Source organism: Azolla caroliniana, unplaced genomic scaffold, assembly GCF_043228905.1.
Source record: "Azolla caroliniana isolate FFs.n. ecotype wild unplaced genomic scaffold, voAzoCaro1.0.p SCAF_2, whole genome shotgun sequence".
Classification (NCBI taxonomy): domain Eukaryota; kingdom Viridiplantae; phylum Streptophyta; class Polypodiopsida; order Salviniales; family Salviniaceae; genus Azolla; species Azolla caroliniana.
In genome coordinates, this window is record NW_028230437.1 from 10678869 (window position 1) to 10694419 (window position 15551).

General features: G+C 38.5%; 1 protein-coding gene across 1 annotated transcript; it reads left to right on the forward strand.

Annotated features, from left to right (window-relative positions):
* The first annotated feature begins 586 nt into the window (after nt 1-586).
* LOC147867350 (allene oxide cyclase, chloroplastic-like) lies at nt 587-2306 on the forward strand. Its single transcript, XM_087315137.1, has 4 exons — nt 587-913; nt 992-1137; nt 1656-1799; nt 1919-2306. Exons 1-4 carry the CDS (start codon nt 634-636, stop codon nt 2174-2176), a joined length of 828 nt encoding a protein of 275 aa, XP_087171263.1. The 5' UTR covers nt 587-633; the 3' UTR covers nt 2177-2306.
* The last annotated feature ends 13245 nt before the right edge of the window (nt 2307-15551 follow it).

Sequence of the window (15551 nt, forward strand, 5' to 3'; positions counted from 1 at the left end):
GGTACACTTGGTGTGATAATGAAAGTTTCATAGTTCAAAGAGATAAAAGGTGAAATCTTTCCAAAAAACAAGCAAATCTCAACACATGCTACGACCCATTTATCCTTGTAAATTTTGACATTTCAATTTATTAACACATGGACAAGAATAAAATTCCCTCTTATTATTGTAAAGATGCCAAGCATGGGGGAAAGAGGGGATTTCATTGTTTAAGTTGAGTTTAACAACTGTAGACAACTACTAAGATTTCTTTCATTTTTATTAGTTTGCAATTGTTTGGTTTGAAGTGTCCTTACCCCAAAGAGAAAACAAAAAAACATTCAATCGTATACTTTTTTGCCATAATGTTTCTTTCAGAAGTAGTTCAACATGTTCCTTACATACTTCTTGACTAAAATATGTCATAAAAAAGGTTTATCATCACATCCGACAATCAAAGGTATGGGAAAATGAGTTCTCCGTTATCAGTAAAAGCAAACGATCTCTCTCTCTCTCTCTCTCTCTCTCTCTCTCTCTCTCTCTCGCTTTTCTCTCTTTGAAATTTTATCTTCTATATATAACCTAATATATCCTCAGTCATGTCCATTTTGTTAACCCCGCCCGTTTGGCAAAACCAAATCTAGTTGTCTAGTAATGAACCTATCTAGATCCATTTATATGTCAATATTCATAAAGATTGCTTCCCCTAACCTTTACTCCATCCTACATAATACTTCTATTGCCTCCTCCATGTTATTACTTGATGTGTCCTCATCAATCCATAATAGTAAGATTAATTATAGTCGTAGTGTTAAGTATTCTTCTAAAATAGAGTCAAGGAGTTCAATTGGTCATAGGTTGTGGACCTCATTTCGTTGTGTTCATAGTGAGGCCCATATCAACGACCAAGACACTAGGACCAAGACAAGATTCGGTGAGTTTAGATTTAAATGAAAGAATGAAGGTTTATGTCATTACGATTCTAAAGTTTATATAAATAAATGATAACTAGATGAGCGAGTTCAAGAGATGCATGTTTATGAGCTCAATGAGAAAGACAGAGGTAGCCCGGCCTATCTACCTTTTAGTTTCAAGTTCGATTTCCGTAAATTACTCCCCAAAGGAGGATTGGGTGATTTGGTTCCGTTCACAAATAAGGTAACTTCACATTGGTGTTAATTTAGCTATCATAATTGATTGCATCTCTCCTCGCCTGCATTGACATTGTTTAGTTCCAACACGTTCATAGAAACAAGTATTGCCCACATTTACTCTCGCACCCGCCCATTGCTTACCAATTGAGGACTCTTATATGGGGGATGAAATGGTCATCCTTGTTCAAACACTTAGTTGCCACACTTAGGAAATGTTTATACTAAATGATACGTTCCACACCAACATCCCTAATTTATACCTCCAGTGAAACCGCTGATTACGGATGTTTGTACAAAAATTTTAGTATCGAATATGACCCCATCTTCCACTAATTCTAGAAGACCAAACCCTAAGATCCCAAGATTGTAGTTTGCTCCAGATTAACTACATACCTACCACATTGTTGTATGGATCAAACTCACTGACGGCCTCATTATGTTCATATACCTAGAAGAAGAGTGGCTACAGATTGGCCAAACCTAGATCTAAGCTTACAGAATCTACTGTGCATTTATGCGCAGGTATACGATGGATCCTTGCAAATCAGATTAGGAATCACAGCCGGCCTATGCGTCCTCATCAAGAACTATCCGGAGAAAGGCGGGAATCGCTACGAAGCCACCTATAGCTTCTACTTTGGTGACTATGGCCACATCTCGGTGCAGGTAAAAAAACCAAACATGTCTATGTGTTTTTGCCTCCTCCCCCTACTCAATGGAGGAAGGATCTGTGCAGAATTGCATTAGTTTTGTAACTTAGGGGGCGGAGTTTTCATTGATGCAAGGGATCATATTTGACATTCGAGGATTCTTATTTGGCGGTCACGGGAGGCTCCGGAATATTCACGGGAGTGTATGGCAAAGTGAAGTTGTGTCAGATCCAGTTCCCCTACAAGATCTTCTACACATTCTACTTGCAGGGAATCGATAGCCTCCCGGAGCAGCTCACGCGGCCACACGTACCCCCGTCCACGTCCGTCAAGGCTTCGGATGCAGCAGCCCAATGCCTGCCGGGTGCCATTGTCCCTAACTTCACCGATTGATCGAATGAAACGAGAAGAAAATAAACTAATGCTCCCACGGTCGGGATCTAGTCCCCCCAAACCATACACCTTTCATTCACATCATGCATGCTGGACTAATTATCTCCACCCCCCAAATTTTATGTGGGTGGGGGGCTTGGTTCAATTATCTTTTCGAAGAGCTCAAATTGTCGATGGTTTTGATCTGCATCTAGTATGGCTTGTCTCATGTAGAGTACAACACCAAATGAAGTTATGGGTTTGTGTTTTTAAAGCACTCATGGTTAAGTGTTGTGTTCATAGCGAAAAATCTTTATAAGTTTAGTTTGGGGTGCATGTCCACTAAAACGAGGTAACAACAGCATTGACATGGATTACATTTTCCATATTAGAAGTATTAGAAAACAATGAAAGAAGAAGGAAATTGTGGAGAGGGGTATTTGATAGAATAAGAGAAAAGGTTATTTTGATGTTAAAGAAGAAGTATAACATGGGCGGCATTCCCCTAAATTCAGAAAATGGCCTTCCTCTTCTTTGTGCACACAAGCTAATTAAATAAACATTCTTGGGGCCATTTCATATTCTTGAATATTGCAAATATCATGCATGGAAAATATCACGAATATCACGCATGTGTCAATCTATGGGTAGTTTGTATTTTAGTATTCTGCACACGAAGCTAAAACTGTGAGGGTTAATCAATAGTATAAAGAAGGGACAATTACTTTCAATCCTAGGATTTGAGACAACCCTTAATGGCCAAGTGTGAACTTGCTTGGAGCCTTATCTATGGTTATAAAGATAGAGGCCTAGCTATGTTAATTTGACACATTATTTGACTATATTATCGAGACTACAGCTTTGTGGTTTACAGATTCTTGTTACGAGTGCACGTCAGTACCAAGTATGACTTAGTGGCATGGTGATGGTATGGCATGTTGTTCAAGGTTTGGGTTTGTCGCGATCCCTTCTCTCGGGGGTGGTCGGGTAGATTGGCACCCATCTTTTTCTCTCTCTCTTATCTATCCATCATCTATTTTCTTACTTTATGCTTACATTAGATATAACCTCTTGCATATATGAAGATGATAATATGAAATTGAACGTTGTCATTATTTGGCTTGTGTCAAGGATAAACAAGTCCAAACGTCAAGTTTGACAAGAGGGTACAAAAATCAAAACATCACCAAAACATAGCCCAAATTGTAAGAGATAAGTATTGGATCAAGGATTTGTGTTACAAGCATAATTGTAACCGTAGTTGTGGGCAAATTCATAAAGAATCAACTTCAATGTTCGTGTTCACAAGTGGAAGGATTACGCATTCCACATTTAGAATGTAATTTCAGGCTATATACAAAAACTTGATACACCAAATATCACACGTTATGAAAACGAGATAAAATCTTTGATATTTACTAACAATTAACCAATAATAGAAATCTTTCCTAGCTGTAGAATGATTATTTATAAATTTGATGTTTCTCGAAACAAAATGAACTTAAATCGATACACATCACAAATGAGTTATTAATTTAAGACGTTAGTTGAAATTTATATAAAAGTTGTTTCTAGAACATTTTTTAAGTTACTGATATTAAAAACCAAATGTGATTAATAATGTAACGTGGTAAAGGTTTGTCTATTAATTTCTTCCATTGTCTATTAATTTAGTATACTTTTTTGAAAAAAGATAGATCTCTATGATGTCTAGATATAAAATGTAGTAACACCTTGACATATGGTTCAATGTGGCGTAGGTATTTGATATCTAGGTTAAAGAATCCCGATGAGTTTTAGGTGTGGGCATCTGACTTGATTTTTTTAGTGATTGATTTTCTAGTGGAGGATGTAATTTATGGTGATTATATGAACGAGTTTAAGGTCCCGAAATTAAACTTGTGGTTTGTTTTGCAAACTCAACTTTACGTTTTCTTCTCTATGTGTGTGTGATGTACCTTTGGGTGAAATTTATTGGACAAACTTTCCAGTGTAAGACAGGATTCCAAACACACACTTGTGGTCCCAAGTTCTAACAGTCTTCGGTTATCAAATTCTCTAGATTGTAGCAATATTTTAATAGTTGTGAGAAGAAACATCCTTACACCTAAAGATTCAATGTAATTCACATCCTAAAGTAACGTACGTATACTAACTTTTAAATGCATAACTGACAACAATCCAATATTATCAAATAGATGCACTTCTGAAACCTAGATTTTCTGAGAGTGTATCTATACATTAACATATTTGCACACTAAAACATTGTAGCACATGGTAGAGAATTTAATGAAATTGTATACATCCTTCTAAAATAAAACGTTTGATAGAGTAAAACATAGTACAATGAAAATGTTAAAGACAAAACGTTTGATAGAGTAACAGTTAAAAGGACAAAACTTATTATTGTGAAAAGGGACATCACAATATAATAACGGGAATAAAACATTCTATACAATTATGACATTGAAAAGGCGTCGAGTACTCTTGAAAGGTTTGCGCCACAAAATATCTTTGATCCATTGAATGAAACACGATGATCCGCCACAAGGATGTTGTGGTCAATTTTGTAAAGTTGTTTGAACCGAAATGGTTCATCATCATAGGATGATCCCGCCATACGAAAGCCGTATGGTATGTCTACAATCAAGAGTGTGTACTCTTACTTCATCAACTTCTAAACCATCTCTACCACATCCCTGCATTATACATTGTAATATAAATCTCGGGTGATATCCTTTTTGTGGCTAAACTTCTTGAAAATGTCATCATCTTCAACGTCATACGCTTTAATTAGACGTCGGTACTTTTCTTTACGTGCCCTTTCCAAATGTGTGAGAAAGGATGTTGGAAAGTTGTGTATGTCTTTAACTTCACTAGACTTTTTACTACGACACAGTTTCTACATATACCAACCAAAAAAGGAATTGTTACTTAAGATCTTTACTATACAAAATACTTAAATGCCAAAATAGAGTGAAATACTAACCCAATCTTTAAAAGAAATAAAATATTCCGACAAAGCCTTGTACAAGGACGTAGTCAGATAGTTTTTAGTCACTTGTTCCCATGAAAAGCAACTAAGTTGCTTCATCATCACCTCTTGGATGCTCATGTAAACCTTGTGACTTGAAAATCAAAGCAAATGTTAAAACTTATAACAATAAATAATCGGGGACCACATACAATAGAAAAAAATGTTTATACTTGTTGAACTCTATGATCATTTCGTCTAGGCTTAGCTCTTTGGCCACAACCCGTGACAAGACAGAAACAAGTCGCAACTCCTCCTTAATGCTTTGCATGGCTCTCCACAAAGACAACTTCCTCAACGGTTAGGTCAATCTTTTTTGCGGCGGTGGACTTCAACTCAACTTGAGGATCAACCTTAGATTTTTTCTGTCTTTGACCTTTGACCTCTTTGTTCTCCCACATTGTGAAAATCTGAACTTGTAATCCCAGACATCTCCATCTCTAAACACTAGTTGGAACCATGACTCGTACTTTCTTATGCCATTAGACTTCATCGCGTCGTCTACCACAATTCCAACCTCATGAAGGCATTGAAGTCAAAGATTGGGATGTAACTTCGGTCCAAATTTCGCCTTGACGTCCAAATATTCATGGTGGAAGAAGCTTATACACTCGATCGATGACATTTTTGCTCTGTAGTCATTGTTGTTGTTGTGGTCCCATGCCAGCAGCTTCACCTCTTCAATTGTTAGACCCACATATATTTTGCATTCAGCAAACTTGAGAGAAGAATGTTGTGTGATGTTCTCTAACAAGCTGTCTTCTTGCTTCAATCAAATGAGATCCCCCAATTACGAAGTAGTTATATTGATCGTGTTTTCGTACATTGAAATCTTCCAATGACAAACATGCATTGGGATCAAACATTACAATAAATGGTACTACTGTCGCGTGGGGATTGATCATCTTCTTCTTGAGGTTTTGGACGTGTAATTGTGAGGCTCTCTAATTTCCAGTGGTCGACATCTAGTTCTCTCATCTGCAGGTGGGCGATGGATATGTGTGATTGGGAGGTTAAAAATATGGCCTTTACGCACAAGCTTCCTATAAATGATCTCCCTTTTGATATTAATTTGCTCGGAGGATAGCACACCAAATACCAATTCCGCTCTTGGTTTTGTCTGAGCCTCTTCGTCTTCGATTGAGCTCGAGGACTCTGAATTTGACATTTTGGTCACTTTCTTTTTCGGAGGCCTCGAGTGTGTGGAGGCGTTCCTAGGTGCTACTTTCATAGGAGAGGGTGAAGGCTCCTTCAAAGGCAGGTGCCCTTGTATATACGGCCGCAAGGTGACGATCAAGTTGCTCGTTGTCTCAATTACCAGCATGAAAGCCTCATGATCGTATGAATCCTTCACTAGCCTATCCTCAGACACTTACATCTTGTGGACACCCTTTGTCGTATCTACTAATAATTTAAGATTTTGAGAGTCAGGGTCCGCGTAGTCTAATCTTAATATTTGACTGTAACTAAAAGGTCGATCTTGGGCAAGTTGTCCGCCCCCTCGGACCTCGTGCTATTAAGAGAATCACTTTCTTATTTGAGTCAACATACTGCATAGCCCACACATAATCAATGATATCTCTATCCGGTAAGGTTTCACCACCAACTTCTGCCACCATCCTCTTCTGCCTCACTTCGTCAGACGGCTGTCGGATCACATCATCATCGAACAACAATTTCTTGCCCTTTAGAGGGTAGGTGACATCTGGGATTTTAGTCGTTTCCGTTGGGGAGCTTTGGTAATTCAATCAAATCTTTTTAATTGGACACTCATCTTGTAGGTTGTTTGACTTGAAACAAAGAGGATGAAAATTCCATTGTTATTGTAGGATAAAAATGAAATCTTCTACTACATTGTCCAAATACATAAAAATGAATGAAATTATATGAGAAGTCCATAAATTAGCCTAAACAAGGCAACATTTCCAAGTCTAAAACTCATCTTTAAAGATTATAGTCTGGTTACATTTAAATTTTATACTAACATTAGCTTAATTTGTGAAACAAATTCTAATTTTTGCCTATATAGAATCATAAATTTCATACATAGAACCAAGGATGGTGGAAATTGTGGTGCATCTCAATACAATGTATCGAGTTCGTGCACATACAGGCACCAAATCAATACAAAGTATTGAGTTGATGCTTCTATGTGCACCAAGTCGATGCAATTCATCAAGTTGTTACACATAGAAACGAGGTAGTGACATCTCAAAAGAGTGATAATTGATGTCAGAATCAAATCGTCCGTGCAACTCAAGGTACCTACTTGGGGTCAGTCCTTTGGGTCTTCTTGCTTGACATGATTGTTGTTGCTCTAGTGCTTTGTTGTTGTATTGTTCTGGTGCTAAGGTGATCTCAAGTGTGCTTGTGTACTCTCCTGGAGATAGAATGAGGTGGTCCGCCTTTTTATTGGACAAAAAGTAAGGATGGTTAGTTAGTATTAACCATAGTTAGTTATAGATTTATACATTAAAGTACATACACATGAAAGTTCTTGGAAATAACTGTAGTTAGTTATCGATTTTAACATTAAAGTACATTTATAGTAATGTGCTTGCACGGAAGTTGCACCAGTGTTGGGCAAAGTCCTAGGAATAGTGTCAATGTTCCGGTTGGTTTGGGACTTTTGCCGGCCAAGGTGGGGGGCAGCCGGAATTGATTCCGGCTAGGTTTTCCTACCAACCGGAATCTAGCCGGTTCATATTTTTTGAACCGGCTATTTATATAGTTTGTGGAAATAAAAAGGTTAAAAAAAACATTTTTATTTACTCTTGAGTCTTTCCCCCATTTCCCCCTTTGCGTGTTTTTCCCCCCCTCCTATTTTTCTCCCTCTCTATCGATTTCTGTCTCCCTCTTTGTCAATTTCTGTCTCCCTCTCTGTCAATTTCTGTTTTTGCTCACAACTCCCTCCTTATTGCTCCATGTCAATACTCCTTCAGACTTCATCATTGCTCATTCCTCCTTCCTCGTTGATCGCCGCTCACCGATTGCTGCTTCTTCCTCGCTAATTGCCGCTCGTTGATCGCCGCTCACCGCGCGTTACTCCCTATTGCGGGGTGAGTGCACATTTTTCAATATTAGGGTCTTGTTACTTGTACCCTCTCTCTCTCCCTCTCTAAATATTGCCTTGTCTTACAACCAATTTTGGGGGTATTACCGAAGAATGTGCCTCTAGGGGAAAATAGGAAGACAAAACGTTTATTACATGTAACCCTTTTCGAATGCAAATTCAATGTATACCATCCATGTTGCATGGCCTTGATTAAATTCTACGAGTGAAATATTCATTTTAGTATTTGTTTCAAGATCAAGAGAATGGATGGTTGTGCTCTATCCATTTTTTAATTTTGATCGTGTGCCAAACATATTTTCTCTCTCTATATATATCTTAAGCAAGAAAACTCGTCAAGAATCAACACTAAGAAATGGTTTTATTAAATAAGAAAGAAAACTATCATTTACTAGTCTAACCATAGCATAACAATCATATTCTCCAAGAGAAAGTAGATTGGGAAGAATATATGTAATGACGACTTTGTTGCCTTAGAATTTTCATGATTTGAATACATACAATATCAATAGATATAGTTCTTTCTATGGCTCTCTAGTTAGTCATAAAAAGGCCATATCTAATTGAGCCCTATCCTACCCCACTAGGATTACTATGATGTATACATTGAATTTACGTTAGTCGAAGTATGACCTATCAAATAATTATATTTGACACTTCTAGGCAACAACTTGCTTTAAATTGCTTCTTTGAATTGATATTATGTTACGGTTCAATTTTTGTTTGGAAACTCCTTGTGATTTTTGAATTGTTGTTTACTTTCCTTTCACTTAACACAATAGCCTTGATAAGGAGAGACATATATTACACATTTATTTTGAAACAAACAACTCGATTGTTGTCCATGGGTGTAATTAGATAGTGTTTCCTTGACGACTCTCCGTAGAGAAGTCATCCGAGAAGCTTAGAAGGGGAAGATACTAGAAGTGCAACAACCCCAAAAGCATGCCAACCATTGTTAAGAGAAGTATCAAAGAAAATAAAGCACAAAGAGGAAAATAAATTAAAAGGTGGGAGAATAATTAAATGGGGATCCTCATCAAGAGTTGAGTTTTGGAAGTTAGAACTCCTTTTCCTCTTTCAAAATTTTGTCCTTGCTTTATTCTCTTGCACACAAATCTCGTCCCTCGATAGCGCATGGAACTTAATTGTTAACTCAACTAGTGATAATGGGAGGGAATAGAATGTTTAACTAATATTAATGAGGTGTGAGCTGATTGAAAAGTGGGTTACCATACTGATCCACCCAAATTTATTCTGATTTCACAACATCTCACTTATTGTTTCATAATGTAGTAGGAGATTATTACCTTGGCATTTCACATTCTATACCAACAACTCTAGAAGGTTCTCAATCAACAAGCGTGTCTGCAAGTTTTGGGAATCTATCTATCATGAGAATCCTCCAACATTGAGAACAAGAGCAATTTGATGGGTAGTTGTAACTTCCCATAAATAGTGAGGGTTGTCATAACCACACTTTTGAATCCTAAAAGGCTATGACACAACACAAAGTAATTCAAGAGAGGTTTGCCATAACACTTTTGAATTTTAGGAGACTATTTCCCAACACGTTGTAATTCAATGACTTTCAGGAATACCATTACTTTTAGCTAGAATTTATATCTATAATTGAGATCAAGCATATTCTAAAGTGCATGATCTATACATTAAAAAGCCATTGCTCTTATTATATGGTTCTTAAGCACAAGTCTCTTCACCATCAACAAATGCATCATGGTACATAAAGAATGTGTGTTCATTAAAATTAGGGGGTATAGGAATCCAAAGAATCACTGTGATTAATTAGTAGCATTAGTACAATGCACCTATTCAATATTAGTAGCCTCGTAATCTTCCATATATAAATAGATGTGTTGTCCAATTACTCGCAAAGAGATCTTTTCTCAAACTTGTGTTTTGTGTGTGTGTAGCAAAAAAAGAGAGGCTAGCAAACAAGTTGAATGTTGGGGTTGGATGGATCCACCACGAAGACTTCATAGTTCATTAAACATATATATACCAAACATGGAGACTTCATAGTTCATTAAACATATATATGCCAAACATGGAAACTTCAGAGTTAATCCAAACGTGAATAATTCATACATAACCTTTACCAAGGAAATAAATTTGACCAAGAGGGAGAGTACGTTTCATTGTTATTTTTATCATTTGTTTCTTGGTAAATATATTATTTACCTCTAAGATGCCTTCAATATTATTTGCAATATATTTGTTCCCTCAATTTCTTTCACATTTACATACATGGATTTGCATGTGCGTGTAAGCTAATGTGAAGCTTCCTCTTTTGTCTTTATTTTTTTATAGATTGGAAGATCCATAGTGGAAACTCAATCCTTTATAGCTTCGTAATCTTCCATATATTCCAGGTATTTTAATTTGCTTATTCTCTTTGGAAAACATGGATTGTGTATGTATGTTTCACTTTCTTGTAAATGGAAATTATAGGTTATGATAGTCAAATATACTCTACCTTATTGTTACAGTATGTCCCACAACAAAAATACCAAAGGCAAAGGAAAGCAAATGAGCCTCTATACAATGCCTGGTTTTAGGAAGAACATGTCATCTTCTAATGAAGATGTGTCTCTAGAAGAACCTATAAAGGACCAACAATACTCTCAAGAGTCACTTAATGAGATAAATAGAGTTAGTAAGGCGAAACTAAGATTTCAAGAAGATTGGCCTACTAAATTTAAGTGGCTTCAAGAGGATTTAGAAACTAACCTTTTATGGTGTACTTATTGTAGGAGTGATCCACATTGTAAGTCTTAATTTGGCAAAACAGGTGCCAAAATTTTTAAGACTTTTGCATTAGAAGAACATGCAAGAAGTGTGGCCCATCAAGATGCCATTTTGTTACAAGAACGAGACAAGAATGCTCTTGAAAAATGTGCATCAAAGAAAAAAGCTAGTGTGGATTTAGCAGTTGAAAAATTGTTTAAATGTGCATATTTTATAGCTAAAGAGGATTTGGCATTTAGAAAATTGGAAAACCTCTTACGGTTATTAAGAGAGTGTGGTGTGGAAGGCCTTCCACGAATGTACAATGATAATAAGGCTTGTGCAAGCTTTATCTTGCACATTAGCAAGGCTCTTGAAGCTGAGATATATGAAAGGTTGAGGACAAGTCCTTGGTTTGGGCTTATGGTAGATGAAGCTACCGATGTAAGTGTGACCAAAGAACTTGATCCTTTATGCTACATTTGTGGAAGGAAGGCAAGTACGAACCTCTTATTTAGGGGTACTTGAAGTAGAGGATGGTACAACAAAAACAATAACAGAAAACATTTTAGCGCTGTTAAATAAGTGGAACTTAGATGTTAGAAAAATGATGGGATTTAGAAGTGATGGAGCATCTATTATGGTAGGTATGTCTACAGGTGTTGCTACAAGATTGAAGTCATATAATCCATTTATGACTTCATTACATTGTTGTGCGCATCGAACAAACTTGTGTGTGCAAGAGGCTTCAAGGAACGTTGAAGTCAAAGAAACATGCAAGCAGTTAGATGCCCTTGTGAATCGGGTGGCTGCACATTTCTCGAGGAGCAAGATGCAAGATGCATTAGAATACACACATTTGCATATTCTTGGGATTGTGAAAACACGATGGCTTAGTTGGCATGGTGCTATCATGAGGGTATGTGATGTGTATGAACCCTTGCTGAAGACTTTGCAATCACAAAGTGATGCATACAATGTATTCTTGAGTTTAAGAAACTTCAAAGTAGTGTATATGCTTCACTTCCTTGCAGATGTACTTAAGATCATGTCTACATTAAGTATGGAATTCCAAAAGGAATATGTAGATGTGACATGCATTGGAGGTTTGGCTATGATAGCCATTGGGGAGATAGAAGAACGAATTTTACATCATGTTATGATGGATCTGAATGGTTTTGAGAAGGATAACGATAATTATCCAGTTATTCCAGAATATGGTAGAGAAAAAGGAATGCTTTCAGTTTTACGAGATGCCACAAAAGGTAATATGTATAAAAGCATCCTCATCGATAGAAGTATTGATGGTGAGGACTTAATTGAAGCCATACAATTCCAAACTTTGTTTTCTAAGGCATTGATAGAGACAATAAAAAAGAGGCTTCAAGATCCGGTGACCCTTTCCGCATTGAAAATGTTATCACCAATGAACATGTCTACTGGATCTACAAGCATTTTAGCACGAAAAATTATAGGTCTTAATGAGTTGAAAACACTTGGAAATTTTTATGGCATTCAAAAAATGATAGATGGGAAAGTGTTTTCTCCCATAATTGATAATGATAAATTGTATGATGAATATGCAATTTTCAAAAGGCAAGCTACCATGGAATGGCTTGGAAGAGATTTCTTAGATGTTTGGGGTATACACGGAATGGCAAAGGTAAGCTACCACGGAATGGCAAACTACACACGAAGGGATGTATATGATGCTTACACATATGAGATGTATACGACAAGTGAGAAGTACGTCACCTACAACCAATTTTCAAATGTGGACTACATTATTTTCAAATGTTATTATACCTCAAAAAGTGCTTATGGGGTATTGTTCAATATGTGCAAACATCAAGAGCATGGCTAAAGGTGCTAGAACAATAAAAGAAAAGGACAACCATAAGAAGTTGTTACAGGACCATCGTGAAGCCTAGGCGTTAGAGTGAAAGAAAGTGATGGTCCATAGAGAGAAGTCATTGAAGAATCCAAGCCAATACATGTGTCTAATGATCGATGGTATAGATAAGAAGAAGACGTGTCTACCCCACTGTTGAGGATCCTACTGGTCGCAACTGGTTCTCACTTGTGTGTGTACGGGTGCAAAGATCGAAATAATAGAAAAATAGAAGACAGACTCAAGAATACAGGGACACAAGATTTAACGTAGAAAAACCCTAAATGGGTAAAACCACGAGAGTCCACAAACTCGGAAGGTAACACAAACCGGGGAAAAGGCCGGAACAGAAGTTCCCTGAACCGGGAGAAGACAGGGACGAGGTCGAAGTCAAGGGGGGAGGCCCACATGCTTTTATTGCAGAAAGCCGACGACTCCGAACCGAAGAAGATTTTGGAGAGGAAAGGAACATCGGCAATCCGACAAGCGAAGAGGAACTACTGCTAATCACCGAGGAGAGTGAGTTGCACCTTGTCAGCGATGAATCAACATGGGTGGTCAACTCCGGAGTGTCGTTCCATCTGACCCCCAATTGGAAGTGCTTCTCATCTTATAGAATTAGAGATCACGATTGTGTAAGGATGGGGAATGAAGAAGCATGCCAAATTGTTGGCATAGGAGATGTGTGGCTGACAATGTTAACCAGGTGCAAGCTGCTGTTAAAAGACTGAACCTGATATAAACCAGTTAGTTGGATGATGAAAGCTACACCGGTAGCATCCGGAATGGCACAATGAAGTTTTGTAGAGGAAGCTTCATTGTGGCCCAAGCCTGGACGATCAACACAATGTACCTAATGCATGCTCAGATATGCCGGGAGGAAGTGAACATAGCCTCTGACACTACCGGTGAGCTATGGCACAAGAGGTTGTGTCACATGAGTAAGAAGGGGATGTAGAGACTTGCCGAAGAAAACGTCAGTACTGAGGTGAAAAACATGCTACTTGAGAGGTGCACCGATTGCTTGGCCGGTAAGCAAAACCGAACCTCCTTGTGGTCGAGACCATCGATGAGACGAAAGGTACCGCTTGAACTCGTGCATACCGATGTATGTTCCGTGGACACGAAGTCACACGCCGGATTGCAATACTTCATGACTTTCATAGATGACCCCGGGTTTGAAGCTCTGGGTCTCCACGCTAAAGATGAAGGACCATGTATTGTCCATCTTCAAGGAGTTTCATGCGAGAGTCGAGAGGGAAACCGGCCAGAAGTTGAAAGTGGTTCAAGCAGAGAACGGATGCGAATATCGAAGGCAGTTCGAGTAGTACTACCGATCAAATGGAATGAAGATCGAATTCACTGTGTTGAAGATGCAAGAGCTGAACGGACTAGCCAAGAGAATGAACCAGACCATAATGGAGTATGCCGGCACATGCGAAGCTGTCCAAGACGTTCTGGGCTGAGACGATGATGACAACGACGTACCTGATAAACAGGTCACCCTCAACACCCTTGGACAGAGACATACCATAGAGAGTATGGACTGGTAAAGATGTGTCCTACTAGCATCTAAAGATGTTCGGTTGTCTCGCTTACATGCATATTGCAAAGGAAAAAAAGGAAAATTGGACCCGAAAACTCAGCCATGCATATTCCTTGGGTACGGGGATGATGAGTTCGGTTACCGACTGTAGAACGTAGCCAAAAAGAAAGTGATCCGGATCAAGGACATAGTCTTCATGGAAGACAAGACTGTCGCCAACTGAGAATCGGAGAAGAATATAGCCTTCTCCGGGTCGACCCACAGAGACTGTTTGGAAGATACAAGTATGTATTCAGTTAGAAGTCGAATGTCGGTCGAGGACCACAATGAACCAACCGGATCCGGACAAGAAACCGAATCAACCGAAGAAGGATCAGATGTCGGAACCGGACAAAACCTCGAACTAGATTTGGATGAAGAACAAACGGAAGAACTGGTGGCTGAAAACCAAGGAAGAAGATACCCTGTTAGGGAGAGAAGGCCCCCCAGGAGATTTCTAGATGAAGAGCATGTATTGCTGATCGACGAGGGGGAGCCTGAGAGCTTCAAAGAAGCAAAGAAACACACCCACAACCGTAAGTGGTTAAGTGCCATGTAGGATGAGATGGATTCCCTACATGAGAACCATACATATGAATTGATGGAGCGATCGAAAGGAAAGAGGGCACTCTAGAATAAGTGGGTGTACAAGTTGAAACCGAGAGACGCCGGAAATGCACTGAGGTACAAAGCCCGCATTGTGGTGAAGGGTTTCTAGTAGAAGAAAGGAGTGGATTTCAACGAGATCTTTGCCCCGGTCTTGAATATGACATCCATCCGGACGGTGTTGAGCATAACGGCAAGCATGGATCTCGAGGTCAAGCAATTAGATGTCAAGACTGCATTCTTGCACAATGACGTTGAGGAGATCTACATGCAGCAACCAGAAGGAGAACCTAGTGTGGTGGTTGAAGAATAGCTTATACGGACTAAAGCAAGCTCTCGGGCAATGGTACTAGAGGTTCGACTCCTTCAGGACCGACGAAGGATACCACAAGACGTAGGACGACCACTACCTGTTCTTGAAGAAGTTCGACGGAGGGGACTTCCTAATACTCCTAATGT

Excerpts from the sequence above, each read along its gene's own strand:
- LOC147867350 (XM_087315137.1), top strand. The coding sequence starts at position 634 with ATGAACCTATCTAGATCCATTTATATGTCAATATTCATAAAGATTGCT. Across the intron at positions 914-991 it reads TAGGACCAAGACAAGATTCG|ATGAGCGAGTTCAAGAGATG; the intron begins GTGAGTTTAGAT and ends AATGATAACTAG. Across the intron at positions 1,138-1,655 it reads TGGTTCCGTTCACAAATAAG|GTATACGATGGATCCTTGCA; the intron begins GTAACTTCACAT and ends ATTTATGCGCAG.